The 15,246-nt window shown below is 43.6% G+C and overlaps 2 protein-coding genes across 4 annotated transcripts in view; one reads left to right on the forward strand and one right to left on the reverse strand.

Moving 5' to 3' along the window:
- The window catches only part of LOC138076615 (cytochrome P450 3A28), a 32,660-nt gene extending 29,415 nt beyond the window's left edge, over nt 1-3,245 (forward strand). For all 3 annotated transcript variants that reach the window (XM_068968863.1, XM_068968864.1, XM_068968865.1), the window contains 2 exons: nt 978-1,140; nt 2,742-3,245. In XM_068968863.1, coding sequence (XP_068824964.1) covers nt 978-1,140; nt 2,742-2,849 — 271 coding nt within the window. In that variant the 3' untranslated portion in view covers nt 2,850-3,245. The remainder of the gene's footprint in view (nt 1-977; nt 1,141-2,741) is intronic.
- Nucleotides 1-15,246, reverse strand: part of ZNF3 (zinc finger protein 3) — a 527,297-nt gene that overhangs the window by 360,637 nt on the left and 151,414 nt on the right. The window lies entirely within an intron of this gene.

Here is a 15,246-nt window from a genome sequence, read left to right on the forward strand (position 1 = left end):
CAAAGGCCTATTATGGAGAATTTTACAAACATATACAAGTATGGGTGTTTTTGAAACATATACAAATATGTTCTATAGGCCCAAGCCTATGAGATACATTTTTACTGCAGTATATTGCTAGTTGTGTTAGTTTCTGCTGTACAATGTATATCTGTATGGGTCTCTTCCCTGCTTAAGAAGCATCAACCCATGTTTGCACCATTCACATGACACCGCTGCCCTTCTATCTCCTTATTATTTTGTCACATTGTCTGTAAATATTACATAATGTTTTTTAAAATAAGGACTCTTTTAAATATATGTAACCACAATGCTATTATCACTTTCCCCAAATATACATTTTTCCTTGACATATTAAAATACTGAGGAGTCAAATTTTTATAAAACAGAGATCTAACCATCAAGGAATTTATAGGCTAGTGGAACAGATAGACAAAGAAATCAGTGATTACCTAGAGTAGCCTGGCATCACATGCTGACATAACTCTACTGACCTAAGCATTTTGTGTGTGGCAGAGAGAGGCAGAGAGACAATGACACATGGAGATTGGAAGGGAAAAGACGGAAAGCAGTTGAAATATAACAATTTAAATCCTCAGAGATGTGTCTCCTGCTTCCTTCCCCCATGAGCACATGAGTGACGTAAGTGTGCTTGGAGATGGGAACCCATGCTTCCTTCAGTCACATTCATTTCCTAACTGCCTTTCAGACAGTGAACATGTCACCACCCTGAACGTAAATTTAGAGTTTAAGGATACATTTCCTTTAAATAACCATTACCTCAACTCAACAGGAGTGAAAGCTTCTGTAGGGTCCAGACAGTGGAACTCATCTTTCTCTCCACAGCAGTATTCAGTCACCAGCCCACAGAAAACTCTTTATGCTACTGGTCCAAGAGTTAAGTTAAAACCTCAGACCTGCAGCTCTTCTGGATTTTCTGTTTCATTCACTTGTTTCGTCTACTGTTGCGGATCCAGGTTCAGTAAGAAGAACAAGGACAGCATAAATCCTTACGTCTACCTGCCTTTTGGAACTGGACCCCGAAACTGCCTTGGCATGAGGTTCGCTTTCATGAACATAAAACTCGCTCTCGTCAGAATCCTTCAGAACTTCTCCTTCATACCTTGTAAAGAAACACAGGTCAGCAATTCACTTTCTGCATTCATAACATTTTATTGGGAGTTGCTTTTTAACTGATGGATCTCTATATATCTAGGCATGTTAGCAGTTCAAAAGATAACTTGTTCTATCAGCCAGAGCATCTGTTTGGAGTCACCTGAACCCTTTACTTGCCAATCATCACTGGAGGGCTAAATCAGCAGCTCCATGAAGACCCAGCTATGAAGGTCATCTGGAGTCAATGCAGCTAGTGGGGCAGGACTGCACACCATGCAGTGAGCGCAAGAAAGACTTTAAATTTGGCTTCAAATTCACTGGATGGAAGTGTGTGCACAGTCATGAGAGCAGTGACTTTTCATCGTGACTTTTCAGTGATGCTCTTCCCCACCAGAACTTAGACAGGCTCTTCTCACAGCACGTCTCAGCCACTGCTTGCATAGTAAAATTGATGGAAAAATTTTGCCATAATGCCTAAGAATCTGGTACATTTTAAATACTCAGTATTTTTACTTAAAATTTAAATCAAGAAAAACACAGGCCAACCTGACTTTGTATCAAGCCTGATACAGAATAGGTGCTCAAACAGGTATTTTGTGGAATGAATGAGGGATGAATGTTATCACTATCCCTCTTGACATAGCTCAGAATAAATATAAAGAATCAAAGATAGACAAGCAAAACTGAATGAAGGTGGTCAAAAGGTACAAACTTTCAGTTATAAATGAGTACTAGAGCTGTCATCGGAGAAGGCAATGGCACCCCTCTCCATTACTCTTGCCTGGAAAATCCCATGGATGGAGGAGCCTGGTAGGCTGCAGTCCATGGGGTCGCTAAGAGTCGGACACGACTGAGCGACTTCACTTTCCCTTTTCACTTTCATGCATTGGAGAAGGAAATGGCAACCCACTCCAGTGTTCTTGCCTGGAGAATCCCAGGGATGGCGGAGCCTGGTGGGCTGCCGTCTATGGGGTCGCTCAGAGTCAGACATGACTTACGTGACTTAGCAGCAGCAGCAGCAGCAGGGCTGTCGTGCAAAGCACAGTGACTGTTGTTACCATTTCTGTATGATGTAAGTGAGTGCATCCTAAGACTTCTCTCACAGGGGAAACAACATTTTTATTTCTTTTTCTTTTCTTTCTATATGAGATGATGAGTGTTAACGAAACTTACCATGGTAACAATTTTATGACCTATATAAATAAATAATTATGCTGTATACTTTAAATATATGCACTGCTATAAATCAATTATATCTCAATAAAAGTGGAAGTTAAATTCTGATAGGACATGATAAGGGAATACTGTGAGCAACTTTCTTCCCACATGTTTTATAAATATGTTAAATAAACCAACTCTCTCGAAGATGTAAACTATTAAAATTCATTTAAGGAAATACAGACAGCTTAGCTGTCCCCTTATCTGCCCTTGTATCTACTAAACATATAGAACTGTAGTTTAAAATAATCCAATATATATCATGCTAAAAGCTTTGTTGTTGTTGTTTTTGTCGCTAAGTCATGCCCGATATTTGTAAAGCAGTTTCTTGTCAACTTTGCTTTTTTTTTTTGTTTGTTAGCAGGGCTTCATTAATCGGTTCTCATGTGCTTGTTTAACTGTTGCAGATCCCCCTGAAATTATATACTCAAGGACTTACGCAGCCAGAACAACCTGTTATTCTAAAGGTTGTGCCCAGAGGCCTGGGACCACAAGTGGAACCTGACTTTCTCTAAGGATTTTCACTTTGATTTTGAAGGAAGCTGCATCTCAGAATACCAGAGATGTGATCTGCTTTGATAAAACCAATAAATGAAGATGGACTTCACCTGCTGTACTTGATGGTGAGCAGGGATTCTGCATAATCATTCAGCTTTCTCACTGCCTACCTGGATCATTATATACTATGTGCCATACAAAGGAGGTGATTAGTAAGTGCCACTCAACTTCATGGGTTCTCATAGGACACACGCTCCATCCACCCCAGTTAGTACCATCTACTCCTCCTGAGCACTGGTCAGAATGAAGATTTCTCAACAATCTTATCGACAGACTTTAATGAAAATAAGAATTAAAATGGTGACTGGAATGATATTTCTATCACAAATTTTATTTTGAATATGCTAAATAAAACATATTGAGCAAGACATTAAGCATCTGTTTACAAGAGTATTACCTGATGCCTTTGTGCACGTTAGGGTGAAAGTGTACAGCTCAGTCTGGGGATGCAGTGACCAAATACTTTTTGACCATCATAATTGCTGGTGGGCGGGGCCATTTTCAAAACTCCGTCTTAACATATTAAATAGGTAAGAGTTAATTGACTACGACTTTGCCCAGTGTTTAGAAATCTACCTTTTAAATCAACCCTTTTAGTTTAAATCTACCTTTTTTTGGAGCACATATTTTCCGTACCTCTTTGTATTCCACCCTCAACCCCCAACCATCTTAACACAGTAGACATGAATTAAAAGATGGTTGACTGGGGAGAAAGGCTACACACACTGGTCAGTTTCAGTGGGGTCAGAAGCTGCACACAGCCCTTCCTTTCCCTTTCCTGCCCCTTCCCTCCCCTCTCCTTCCCCTGCCTGCCATCTCTTCCTGGACAATCCAGTCCTAAACCTGAAGGTGGGCCACAGAAGGTGGGCAGCCTCACATGTCAGGGTGGAGCCAGAGAGGAGGACAGTGGCTCCAAGTCAGAGACCGAGTAGGGAGGGGAGGGTGTCCACAGGGATGGTAGCCGGGCACGGGTGAGGGAACCCAAAATGCTCACTTGTGGGGGTGGCCTGTAGGGTGAGGGGGCAGCATGAGTGGAAAGAGATGGATCATGGATTGGGGTCATAGCGAAGGATTGATCAAGTAATACATATGAAAGATGTTGGAGGCCAGCATTCTCACTGTCGGAGAAGGAGTCACTGGTTCAGAGGTGGAGAAACTAGAAGAAACCCTGTTGGTCAGGGATTGAAACTGAATTATCAGGTAAATACCTGCTTTTCCATACAGATGGCTACAGATATAGACAAGTCGGTATGTGTTCATTTTCGTGCAACTACGAAACACAGAATACCTACTGCTTTTCACTAATGTGTGCTGGAAACAGAGACACCTTCTGAGCCATAAGCACACCTTGTGCCCAGACCTTGGATTATAAATATCGTTTTCCACTGAAATGAACCAGGGATCCTTAGAGAAAAGGCTGATTCCGGGGTTGGGAAAGTATGTGATGATGATGGACCGTCTTGGGCTAGAAAGCAGGGAAAAGTAAACACTGAGGGGGACGTGCTGAAAGGACACTGAGCCAAGCTGAGGGGACTGTGTATGTACATATGTATATGTATGTATGAATATATATATATATATATATTGCAATTTCATGAGGAAACTCGCAGCTTCAAAGTACTGCTGCTCCAAATGCCCACTAATTATAGAGGGAAAGGGGAGCATCAGAGCAGAGAAATCTGGCAGACACCCCTTTCATCAAGGGATCAGACAGCAGCATCAGGAATGGGATAAATAGCTGGCGCTTCACCTGATGGGACACAGTGAGAACTCACTTCACCTGTGTGATAATCCTGCCAAGGAGGCAGGAAATCTGAAGAGTCAGACAAACCCAAGTAGGGGAGCATTCTCCTCCTGGTTTGTAACTGGTTTGGAATCTTTGAAAGAGGCGACATCATGAAAACCAGAGATGGACTGAACACGTTGCAGATGAAGGAGACTACAGAGGTGACATCCTAATGTAGCTCAGGAGCTGGGTCCTGCTACAAGGACATGTTTGGGCAGGTGGGGGTCTGGGGACTCTGAGTTTAGCTGGTAGTGATGTGCATTAACCTCCGGACTTGTAGGTCGTATTGTGGTCACATAGGAGATGTTGTTTGTGGGTGATACGGGGGTATGAATTGTCAGGTTGGCAATTTGCTCTGAGATGAATAAGAAAAATAGATCTTTCAACAGACTCTTCCATAGGTTTGTGATTATTTGTTGAGGCTCGTGGTCACAAGGGCGCCTTTTGGCTTACATAGCTCTCTCCATCTCTCACCCTGGTCTTCTTTGTCTGGCTTTCTTATAAGGAGGCAGCACCACACTCTGACTGAGAGATGGGTGCCTCTGAAGCTGGAGCTCCTAAGTTTAAAATCCCAGCACTGTCCAGGACTGAGTCTAGACTCATCGGCGGCTTTGGGCAAATGAGGACAAGTGGCTTTGGGTAAATGTGGTCTTTGCATTGCTTAGACCAAAGACTTTGCGCTGAATTTCAACACCTCTATGTCCCTCAGCTGAATGTCACTGTACACACATTGGCTTGGACTCAGTCTCTGTCTTAGGTTGGGTTCCTTAAAAGCAGAACCTGATACAGGGGTTCTGGCACAAATACTGAGAGAGCGATCTCAAGTAAAGGGATGCGGGGACCTGAGTAGGGCAGAAGGGAAAGCTCAATGGACGTGAGTTTGAGCAAACTCTAGGAAATGGTGAAGGCCAGGGGAGCCTGGCGTGCTGCAGTCCATGGGGTCACAAAGAGTTGGACATGACTGAGCAACTGAACAACAACAATCTCTGGCAAATTCTTATAGATTCTTAACCATTTGGATTTTTTATTTTAGTTACAGAAAATCAAAGTTTCAGAAATCTTGTTGCATCACAAGCGCTACGATGGTTATAAATAAAAAAGGTAAAAAGCAAGTATTGGTGAGAATGTGTACAAATTGGATGGCTCGTTCATGCTGGTGGGATTGTAAAGTGGTACAGCCATCATGGAAAATGTTTGGCAGCTCCTCTGCAAGGTTGGCATAGAATTACCACATGACTCAAGAATTGCGCTTTTGGATAGATGTCTAAGAGAACTGAAAACAGTTTCTCAAATACATGTATCTTCATATCCATTGCAGTGCTATTCCCCAAAGCAAAAGGGTGGAAACAAAATCAGTGGATGAATGGATAAAGAAATTGTTGTGTATCCATACAGAATGATACAAACTTCTTTTTAAGGCAAAACAAAAAAAATTTTTTTTAATTGGAGTATAGTTGCTTTACAATGTTGTGTTAGCTTTGGCTGTAGAGTGAAGTGAACTAGCTATTTGTATACTATATCCCCTCCCTCTTGGGCCTCCCTCCCACTCACCCCCCCATCCCACCCATCTAGATCACCGCAGAGCACCAAGCTGAGCTCCCTATGCTAAACATAATATTATAAAGCAACTATATCCCAATTTTTTTTAATAAAAGGGTTGAACAAAAAAGGTTGACAACAACAAAAAAAGAAAAAATTTTCATACATAAAATTCCTTCTCTACATTTGGGCCACCCTCTCCTTTAGGGTACCTCGTGCACATGCATTAATCAGCCCTCTTAGAAGACATAAGAATGCCTGCTTCATGTCAAGAGCAGTTTCTCTGGTGCCAGCAAGATGACTCCCTAGAGACAACAATCCCTTTCATCTTGTAAGGGTGCAGATCTGGGTCGTGTAAACTGTCAATATGTCATTTGATACACAACCTTTTCACTCAAAAACTTAACTAACTTTGCTTTGACCTCAAATGTTCAGAACAGTCCTCAGAACTTTCTGAAAGATTGTCTCTTGGGTTATAATTCTCAGATTGGCTCAAAGAAAATTTTCTGTTTCTTTCTCAGATGGACCATTAATTTTTTCATCCACAAATAGAATAGTATTCAGCCATTGAAAGAGCGAAGTACTGAATGCACGGTGTAAGAGGAATGAACCTTGAAAACCTGAATGAAAGAATCCAGACACAAAAGGCCACATATTACCTGCATCCATTTACGTGAAACATCAGAAGTAGACAAATCTATGAAGAGAGAATTTACATTGCTGGTTATCAGGGCCTAGGGAGAGGAGAGAGTGGGGAGAAAGTGTTTAATGGGCACAAATTTTACTGTGGTATAATGGAAATATTTTGGAACAAGATAGAGCTGTTGGTAGCACAACTTTGTGAATGTGGTGACACTGAATTGTTCACTTTAAAATGGTTGATTTTGTGTCATATGAATTTTACCTTAACTAAAATTTTCAAATCCCAGTGATGTACCCTATCAAGTATAAGATAGGTCACTATGTTGCCTGCAAAGCCCAGTGGCTTTTTCCAGAGGCCCTGCGCACTGGCCAGCCCTGTTGACCAGACCAGGGTGAAACATTGACCTTGCAAGAAGAGGGTCCCTAGTTGGGTCTGGGATTCAATCATTTCCTTATTATTAATAGCAGTAAAAAGTTGGCTTGATTTAGACCCTGTGTGAAATGAGAAGCACACTCAACAATGAAAATGATGGATAAGATCAGCCGTTCTCACAGCCTGAAATGCCCTCTCTCCTGTTCTCCCTCTGGCCAAATGCATGACGAGATGGGTCAAGACAAGTTGAAAAAGCCACTCTTAGCCAGATGAAGAAGAGTCTTGAGATTCTACCCTGAGGCACTAAGATTTTATCTTGGGGATGATGAAGGTGGTTGTAAGGATTTGAACCACAGAGGAATGTTACAAGATCCATGTATTAGCAGGCTCTGTCGGTGGTTTAAGAAGAGAATCACCAGGAGGGAGGTAGGAGGGGGGTCGGGACAGGGGGACACATGTACACTTGTGGCTGCTTCATGTCAATGTATGGCAAAAAAAAAAAAAAACCACAATATTGTAAAGTGATTAGCCTCTAATTATAATAAATAAATTAATTTTTTAGAAAAAAAGAATCACCTGGGTGAGGCCAGCATAGAGTCAAGCAAAACTTGTTAGGTAGTCACTGAAGCAATGAGGAGAGGCCAGTGCTTTGCCTTTCTTCTGCAATGTACCCCAGGACACTTGTTTTTTCCCTTCATCTCACACTTCTTGTTTCATTAATTCCCTTCTATATGATTGTCTGATATTTCCCTCTCTTCTTTGATTCCTTTTTTACTCCTTTTCATCACTTTCTGCTCTTCTGGAAACCCAAATGATTCTGATAGTGGCATGTCTGAACCATCTGCAACACCCCCTAATATCTGACACCAGAAGTTCAGTGAATACCCAACATAGTCATGGGTAGAAGGAAGTATCATCTTCCTTCATCATATCATCTTTGTGGTCACAACTGGCTTTGTAGCATTTGGAACAAGAGTGGGAGCATGATGGGAAATGTGGAAGGAAAAATTTATCCCACAGGAAGATAACACAACCTGCAGAGTTATTTCAGAAGGCCCCTTGAATCTAAGCAGACAGGCAGAATTTAGAATCCCAAGTTCTGGCTCTGTGTTCTGGATTCATAGTTTAACTGCTTGGGCAGGACTCTTCTCCAGCCTGTCAAGTTGGAATTAAATAACCCCAACACTGTTTATCTCACAGAGTTTTCACAAGGATCAGTTAAGAGAGACATGAAGGAACTTTATATGGTGTAGTTGAGAAGATGTTTAGTTGCTAAAATGTGTCCAATTCTTTGCAACCCCATGGACTATACACTACCAGGCTCCTCTGTCCATAGAGTTTCCCAAGTAAGAATATTGGAAAAGTGAAAGAAAGAAAGTGAAGTCACTCAGTCGTGTCCGACTCTTTGCGACCCAGTGGTCTGTAACCTACCAGGCTCCTCAGTCCATGGGATTTTCCAGGCAAGAATACTGGAGTGGGGTGCCATTTCCTTCTCCAGGGGATCTTCCCTACCCAGGGATAGAACTGGAGTGGGGTGCCATTTCCTTCTGCAGGGGATCTTCCCTACCCAGGGATAGAACCTGGGGCTCCAGCATTGCAGACAGATGCTTTACCTCTGAGCCACCAGGGAAGCCCAAGAATAGTGGAGTGGGTAGCTATTTCCTTCTGCAGAGGATCTTCCTGGCCCCAGGGGAAGGTCCCCTGCATTGGCAGGCAGATTCTTTACCACTGAGCCACCAGGGAAGTCCTTGGTAGAGATGTTAGTGGTTAGTTTATCAGGAAAGAGATTCGGGGATAGAGCAGAGAGTGAGCAAACCCTAAGGAAGTCCTCCTCCTCTTTGCTGTAAAGTCTATAAAAGTGCCTCTGCTTTTGGGAGGGGGAGGGGATTTCTCTATGGGGCAATGTGTGTGGGTCTGAAAAAGCATTCTCCTACTTCAACCCAGCCATCTTGTCTCTGGTTTGGGTGCCTACCCTCTCAAAAGATCCAGGCTTTAGTGATAGTCCCACCCCCCTCTACCCGCCCCTCCCCACACACACACACACTATATTCCTGAGCAAGGCTGAGCCTGGTTGAAGTTAACACCTTGGGCTCTAAAGCTAGATGATCTAAATTTGAATCTCAACTGCTTGAGTAGTTAGGGATGCATACTTGAGCGGTCACTTCACCTCTATGTGTCCCTTCTTGCTAATTTGTAGCAGAGGGGATATAACAACACTTAACTCATAGGGTTATGGGGTAGACTGAATATCTTAATGCAGGCCACGTGCTCAGAACAGGAATTATTAGCTTTCCTTGCCTGAGGATAAGTCTTTCAGGGAGCAGGGGTGGGGGGCGGTGGTAGGTGGTGTGCCCCTGTCTCTGCAATCTCAGTTGAGAAACTGAAGCAAAGCAGGTCTGTATAGTCCTTGCCGCCCCTCCATGTCTTCAGCCTGCTTTTTCTCTGTGGAAAAACTTTAGCTAAAGAATAAGCTTAATCAGAGAACTGAGAAAATGCAGAAACAAAGGAAATCAGTGAAAGGAAACCAAATAATAATAGTGTAGTTATTATGCATTGTCTTTTCATGCTGTTCATGGGGTTCTCAAGCCAAGGATAAAGTGGTTTGCCATTCCCTTCTCCGGTGGACCATGTTTTGTCAGAACTCTCCTCCATGACCTGTCCATCTTGGGTGGCCCTACATGGCATGGCTCATAGTTTCATTGAACTACACAAGGCTGATGGTGTGATCACTCACCTAGAGCCAGACATCCTGGAATGTGAAGTCAAGTGGGCCTTAGGAAGCATCACTATGAAAAAAGCTAGTGGAGATGATGGAATTCCAGTTGAGCTGTTTCAAATCCTGAAAGATGATGCTGTGAAAGTGCTGCACTCAATATGCCAGCAAATTTGGAAAACTCAGCAGTGGCCACAGGACTAGAGAAGGTCAGTTTTCATTCCAATTCCAAAGAAAGGCAATGCCAAAGAATGCTCAAACTATCGCACAATTGCACTCATCCCACATGCTAGTAAAGTAATGCTCAAAATTCTCCAAGCCAGCCTTCAGCAATACGTGAACCATGAGCTTCCAGATGTTCAAGCTGGTTTTAGAAAAGGAAGAGGAACCAGAGACCAAATTGCCAACATCTACTGGATCATCGAAAAAGCAAGAGAGTTCCAGAAAAATGTCTACTTTTGCTTTATTGACTACACCAAAGCCTTAGACTGTGTGGATCATAACAAAGTGTGGAAAATTCTGAAAGAGATGGGAATACCAGACCACCTGACCTGCCTCCTGAGAAATCTGTATGCAGGTCAAGAAGCAACAGTTAGAACTGGACACAGAACAACAGATTGGTTCCCAATCGGGAAAGGAGTACATCAAGGCTGTATATTGTCACCCTGCTTATTTAACTATGCAGAGTACATCATGAGAAATGCCGGGCTGGATGAAGCACAAGCTGGAATCAAGATTGCCTGGAGAAATATCAATAACCCCATATATGCAGATGACACCACCCTTATGGCAGAAAGCAAAGAAGAACTAAAGTGCCTCTTGATGAAAGTGAAAGAGGAGAGTGAAAAAGTTGGCTTAAAGCTCAACATTCATAAAACTAAGATCATGGCATCTGGTCCCATCACTTCATGGCAAATAGATGGGAAAACAATGGAAACAGTGAGAGACTTTATTTTCTTGGGCTCCAAAATCACTGCAGCCATGAAATTAAAAGACGCTTGCTCCTTGGAAGAAAAGCTATGACCAACCTAAACAGCATATTAAAAAGGAGAGACATTACTTTACCAACAAAGGTGCATCTAGTCAAAGTCATGGTTTTTCCAGTGGTCATGTATGGATGTGAGAGTTGGACGCTAAAGAAAACTGAGCGCCGAAGGATTGATGCTTTTGAACTGTGGTGTTAGAGAAGACTCTTGAGAGTCCCTTGGACAGCAAAGAGATCCAACCAGTCAATCCTAAAGGAAATCAGTCCTGAATATTCACTGGAAGGGATGCTGAGGCTGAAGCTCCAATTATTTGCCCACCTAATGAGAAGAACAGATTGATTGAAAAAGACCCTGATGCTGGGAAAGATTGAAGGCACAAGGAGAAGGGGACAACAGAGGATGAGATGGTTGGATGAAATCACTGGCACGATGGACATGAGTTTGAGTAAGCTCCGGGAGTTGGTGATGGACAGAAAAGCCTGGCGTGCTGCGGTCCATGGAGTCGCAAAGAGTCGGACGTGACTGAGCAAACGGAACTGATTATGCATTGTCAAGGACCTTTAGCTCCTTTTCAAGGACTATAGATAAAATTCTGAGCCATATCTTGTGAGCTGTGTTGTAGATACTGAAACCCCACCAGGTGGAAGAATTTAAGTACATGATGACTGTGATGTAGCCACAACATAAGCTGCCACAATTCTGAGAGTTGGCCTCAAAGACATGGAAACAAACAGCCCCTGGATCTGAAGAGTAACTATATTTAAAACAATCAAGATGGGACTTCTCTGGTGGTCCCATGGTTAAGAATCTGCCTTGCGATGCTAGGGATGTGGTCCAGTCTCTGGTAGGGAACTAAGAACCTACATGCTGTGGAGCAACTAAGCCCAAACACCACAACTACTGAGCCTGAGAGCCACAACTAGAGAGTCCATGCACGGCAATGAAAGATCACACATGAGGCCGCAAAATCCTACATGCTGCAACTAAGACCCACACACACACAAAAATAATCAAGATGACATTGATCAGACCAGACCACCAATGACTAATTCAAGACGACTCTCAGAGCCAACTGTGCTGTTTCTGCAGGTGAAGCTTTTGTGCCCTGATTGCCCAGAGGTGGGGGTGAGGGGAAGGAGTCAGCCTTTGGACAGGCATCTGCCTTCCCCTCCACCCCCCACCCCCAGTTACCAGCATCCAAAATAAAGCAAGGCATACTTTCCATCAGCCTGGCCTCTTTATTGGATTGGAGCAGGAAATGGCAACCCACTCCAGTACTCATGCCTGGAAAACCCCATGGACGGAGGAGCCTGGTAGGTTACAGTCCACGGGGTCTCGAAGAGTTCAACAGGGCTGAGCAACTTCACTTTCACTTTTCACTTTCATGCATTGGAGAAGGAAATGGCAACTCACTCCAGTGTTCTTGCCTGGAGAAGCCCAGGGATGGGGGAGCCTGGTGGGCTGCCGTCTATGGGGTCGCACAGAGTCGGACATGACTGAAGCAGCCACAGCAGCTTTATTGAATTTTGAGTAGGTAGCAGCTGGACTCCACTTTCAGTAACAAGGAGACCCAGAAAGTTTGTCTATTTCCATCTCCCAGCCACCAAAACTTAGCTATCACTTATTACCTCAAATGGCAAGATCAAGTTTTGCTGTCCTGAGAGAAATGAGGATATGGGCGCAGAGATATATCACAAGTATATCATCTTGCTTTCATTGTTTGCACACTCCAGAGTGTAACCTGTGAAATTTGAATCTAACACATAAATCACTCCAGACCAACACTGCCTCTCATATTGTGGGCGATCCTCTCAGCCAGTGGAAATCAGGACTGACTTCCCAGAAGAGGAACCAACTGAGCTAGCAAAATAGAAGGATGGGAATAGCAGGCTGATGGGGCCTCTTGTGTCTCCGAGTCTTCCCTGAGTGTGGTTTTTTTTTTCTTCCTGAGTGTTATTTGATTTTCAACTTTGACTGAGTGCTGACTTGTGAGAAAGAAGATAATCTGCTTAGAGTTGCTGAGGATACTGTGTTCTCATGCCTGCGTAGTAAGTTTTCCTTGGCTGTACTGTAACTGCCTGTTTATTTGTCTCTGAATAATGTCTGGATCTTAGTCGCATCTGCACCCTAAGCACTGCGAACTGAGCTTTGAAAGTACGTGCCGAGGCCGTTCGTACACAAATGACTACCCAAGAGGGTGCTCTTCGTGCACACGTCTTTCTTCACAGTCAGAACATGAGTCTCTTCCCGTGAGGTCTTACCAGCTGTGGAATGAAGGAACACAAAGATCATGCCTTCTATTATTTCCCCTTGCAGAGCAAGGCCATTTGCCTTTGCTAGGATGTGGCTCTGGCTACATTTTATTCCCAGGAAATGACTAGTCTACCTCTGTTGGGTTAGACCCCAACCAGCTAGACTGGCCCTGAGGTGAATAGGGCAGGTGATGGTTGTATAAGGCTTAGTGAGAAAGTCATCAGAGCTGAGTATATGCTCTGTAAGAAGATAAAAGCATATACTTCCTACAAGAGTTTTATTCTCAAGAAGAAAGGCTGTGGGTTAGTTGAGTGAATTAAGTTGTCAATAGTTATCAGATATCACCCCAGTTGTCCCTGTGGGAGGTAGTTTGGGTATCTCTCAGTCAGGAACATAAAGAGGTGGGTCCTCATGACTTGTGCTTGTCCTTGTTCCTGCTGAGGTGAGATGGAGTCCTTGGTTCTGGCGACCCATGGAGGAGCCTCTGGGCAGGGGTAGCTGTGGAGACAGAGGCCAGAATTTTATCCAGTTTGCAGTTGTAGCCTTGGGTCTCACTATTTCCCAAACTGACCCTTATCACGAAACAGCAGACATGAAATACTGGCATTTCAGAGCAAATGACTTGCCACCTTTCTCAAGAATATTGAAGTGAGCGTTGTGCGTGTTAGCCATTCAGTGAGTAGCCACTCCCCTTTCCAGGGGATCTTCCCAACCCAGGCATCAAACCCAGGTCTTCTGCATTGCAGGCAGATTCTTTACCAGCTGAGCTACCAGGGAAGACATTTCTCATATTAGCTTATTTATAACATGTTGTTTTGATCAATATTTGTTGGGAAGGCATTTGCAGTCACTGAGCCTCAGTTTCTACATCTATAACTGGGAATATTAGCATGAAGCTACTTAACAGTGCCCAGAGAAGGCACCAAGAGGCGGCAAAAACACATCAGAATTCTTGGGACTTTCTATCCTACTTTTCCTGAGGATTATCTTCCAGCTTCCCAGGTCTGTCCTTCGTTGATACTCAGGCTTGCTTCCATTTCTCTCCTTTGTTACCCCTCTGTAGGGCTCCATTTTCCCAGAAATTTCAGAGGTATGCCCCATACTGACCTTGGCTGTGTGTCTCACTCCCTCCACCGGGAGGCCACTCCCAAGGGAGGGACTATATGGATTTCTAGCCCACAGCCCAACACAGTATCTGTACCTAATAGTCACCTACTTGTCCTTGAGTCAATGGAAAAACGAATAGATATATTCAGGCATTGTATTTACAGTGGCAGCTGTGGATTATAACAGGTGCCTCTGGGAGAAAGTCTGAACCAAAAGTTGACAGGCTATGATGGTAGAAATTTCATGCTGTGTGATCAGTTCCCAAGTAAATGAAAGAGGGCAGGAGACATAGTTGGGACTTACTGCAATTTACCAGTGAAATATCCACACACTCAGGCTGCCATCCAACAGCCCTGCAAACTCTCAGGTCAGAATGAGGGGAAGAGTAGGTGAAAGGTGAGTGCTACCTTCTGCAGATGAACTGAAAGTGAGAAAGGATAAACAGAGAAAGAAGTCCACAAACACAGCTTACACGTCTTGTGTTTCCATTAATTTTAAGAGTCTTATAGATTTAGTTTTTCACATAATTCATGATTTCCCCGACCAAGAAGTCCCAGGACATATGGGGTCAGAGTAATGCCAATAAGGCCTTGCAATTTCCAGACCCTCAGTCCTTGGGCTTCTCTCATCAGGAATGGAGTGAAGGCTGACTGATGACACTGACTTCTAATATAATCCTCCTCCTTGCCATGTCCTCATGCCCCATTATAGAGTCCCTATTTGTCACAAAGCAGGAGACTATCTGCTCTGACCCGATTTTGCCCCTTAGAAAAGCTTCACGCCCTCCTTCTGGAGTCGCGTACGTGTACTGTATGTGCCCCGTCACTTGTGGATAAAGAGGTGGGGTCCACGTGGTGATCGGGCTGCTTTCTCCTCTTTATACCCATTGATCTTGGACTTGCGGCCTTTTCAGAGAGAGAGGCAACCGCTATTTGGTCTAGAATCTGTGTAACTT

Source organism: Capricornis sumatraensis, chromosome 3 (genome assembly GCF_032405125.1).
Source record: "Capricornis sumatraensis isolate serow.1 chromosome 3, serow.2, whole genome shotgun sequence".
NCBI lineage: Eukaryota > Metazoa > Chordata > Mammalia > Artiodactyla > Bovidae > Capricornis > Capricornis sumatraensis.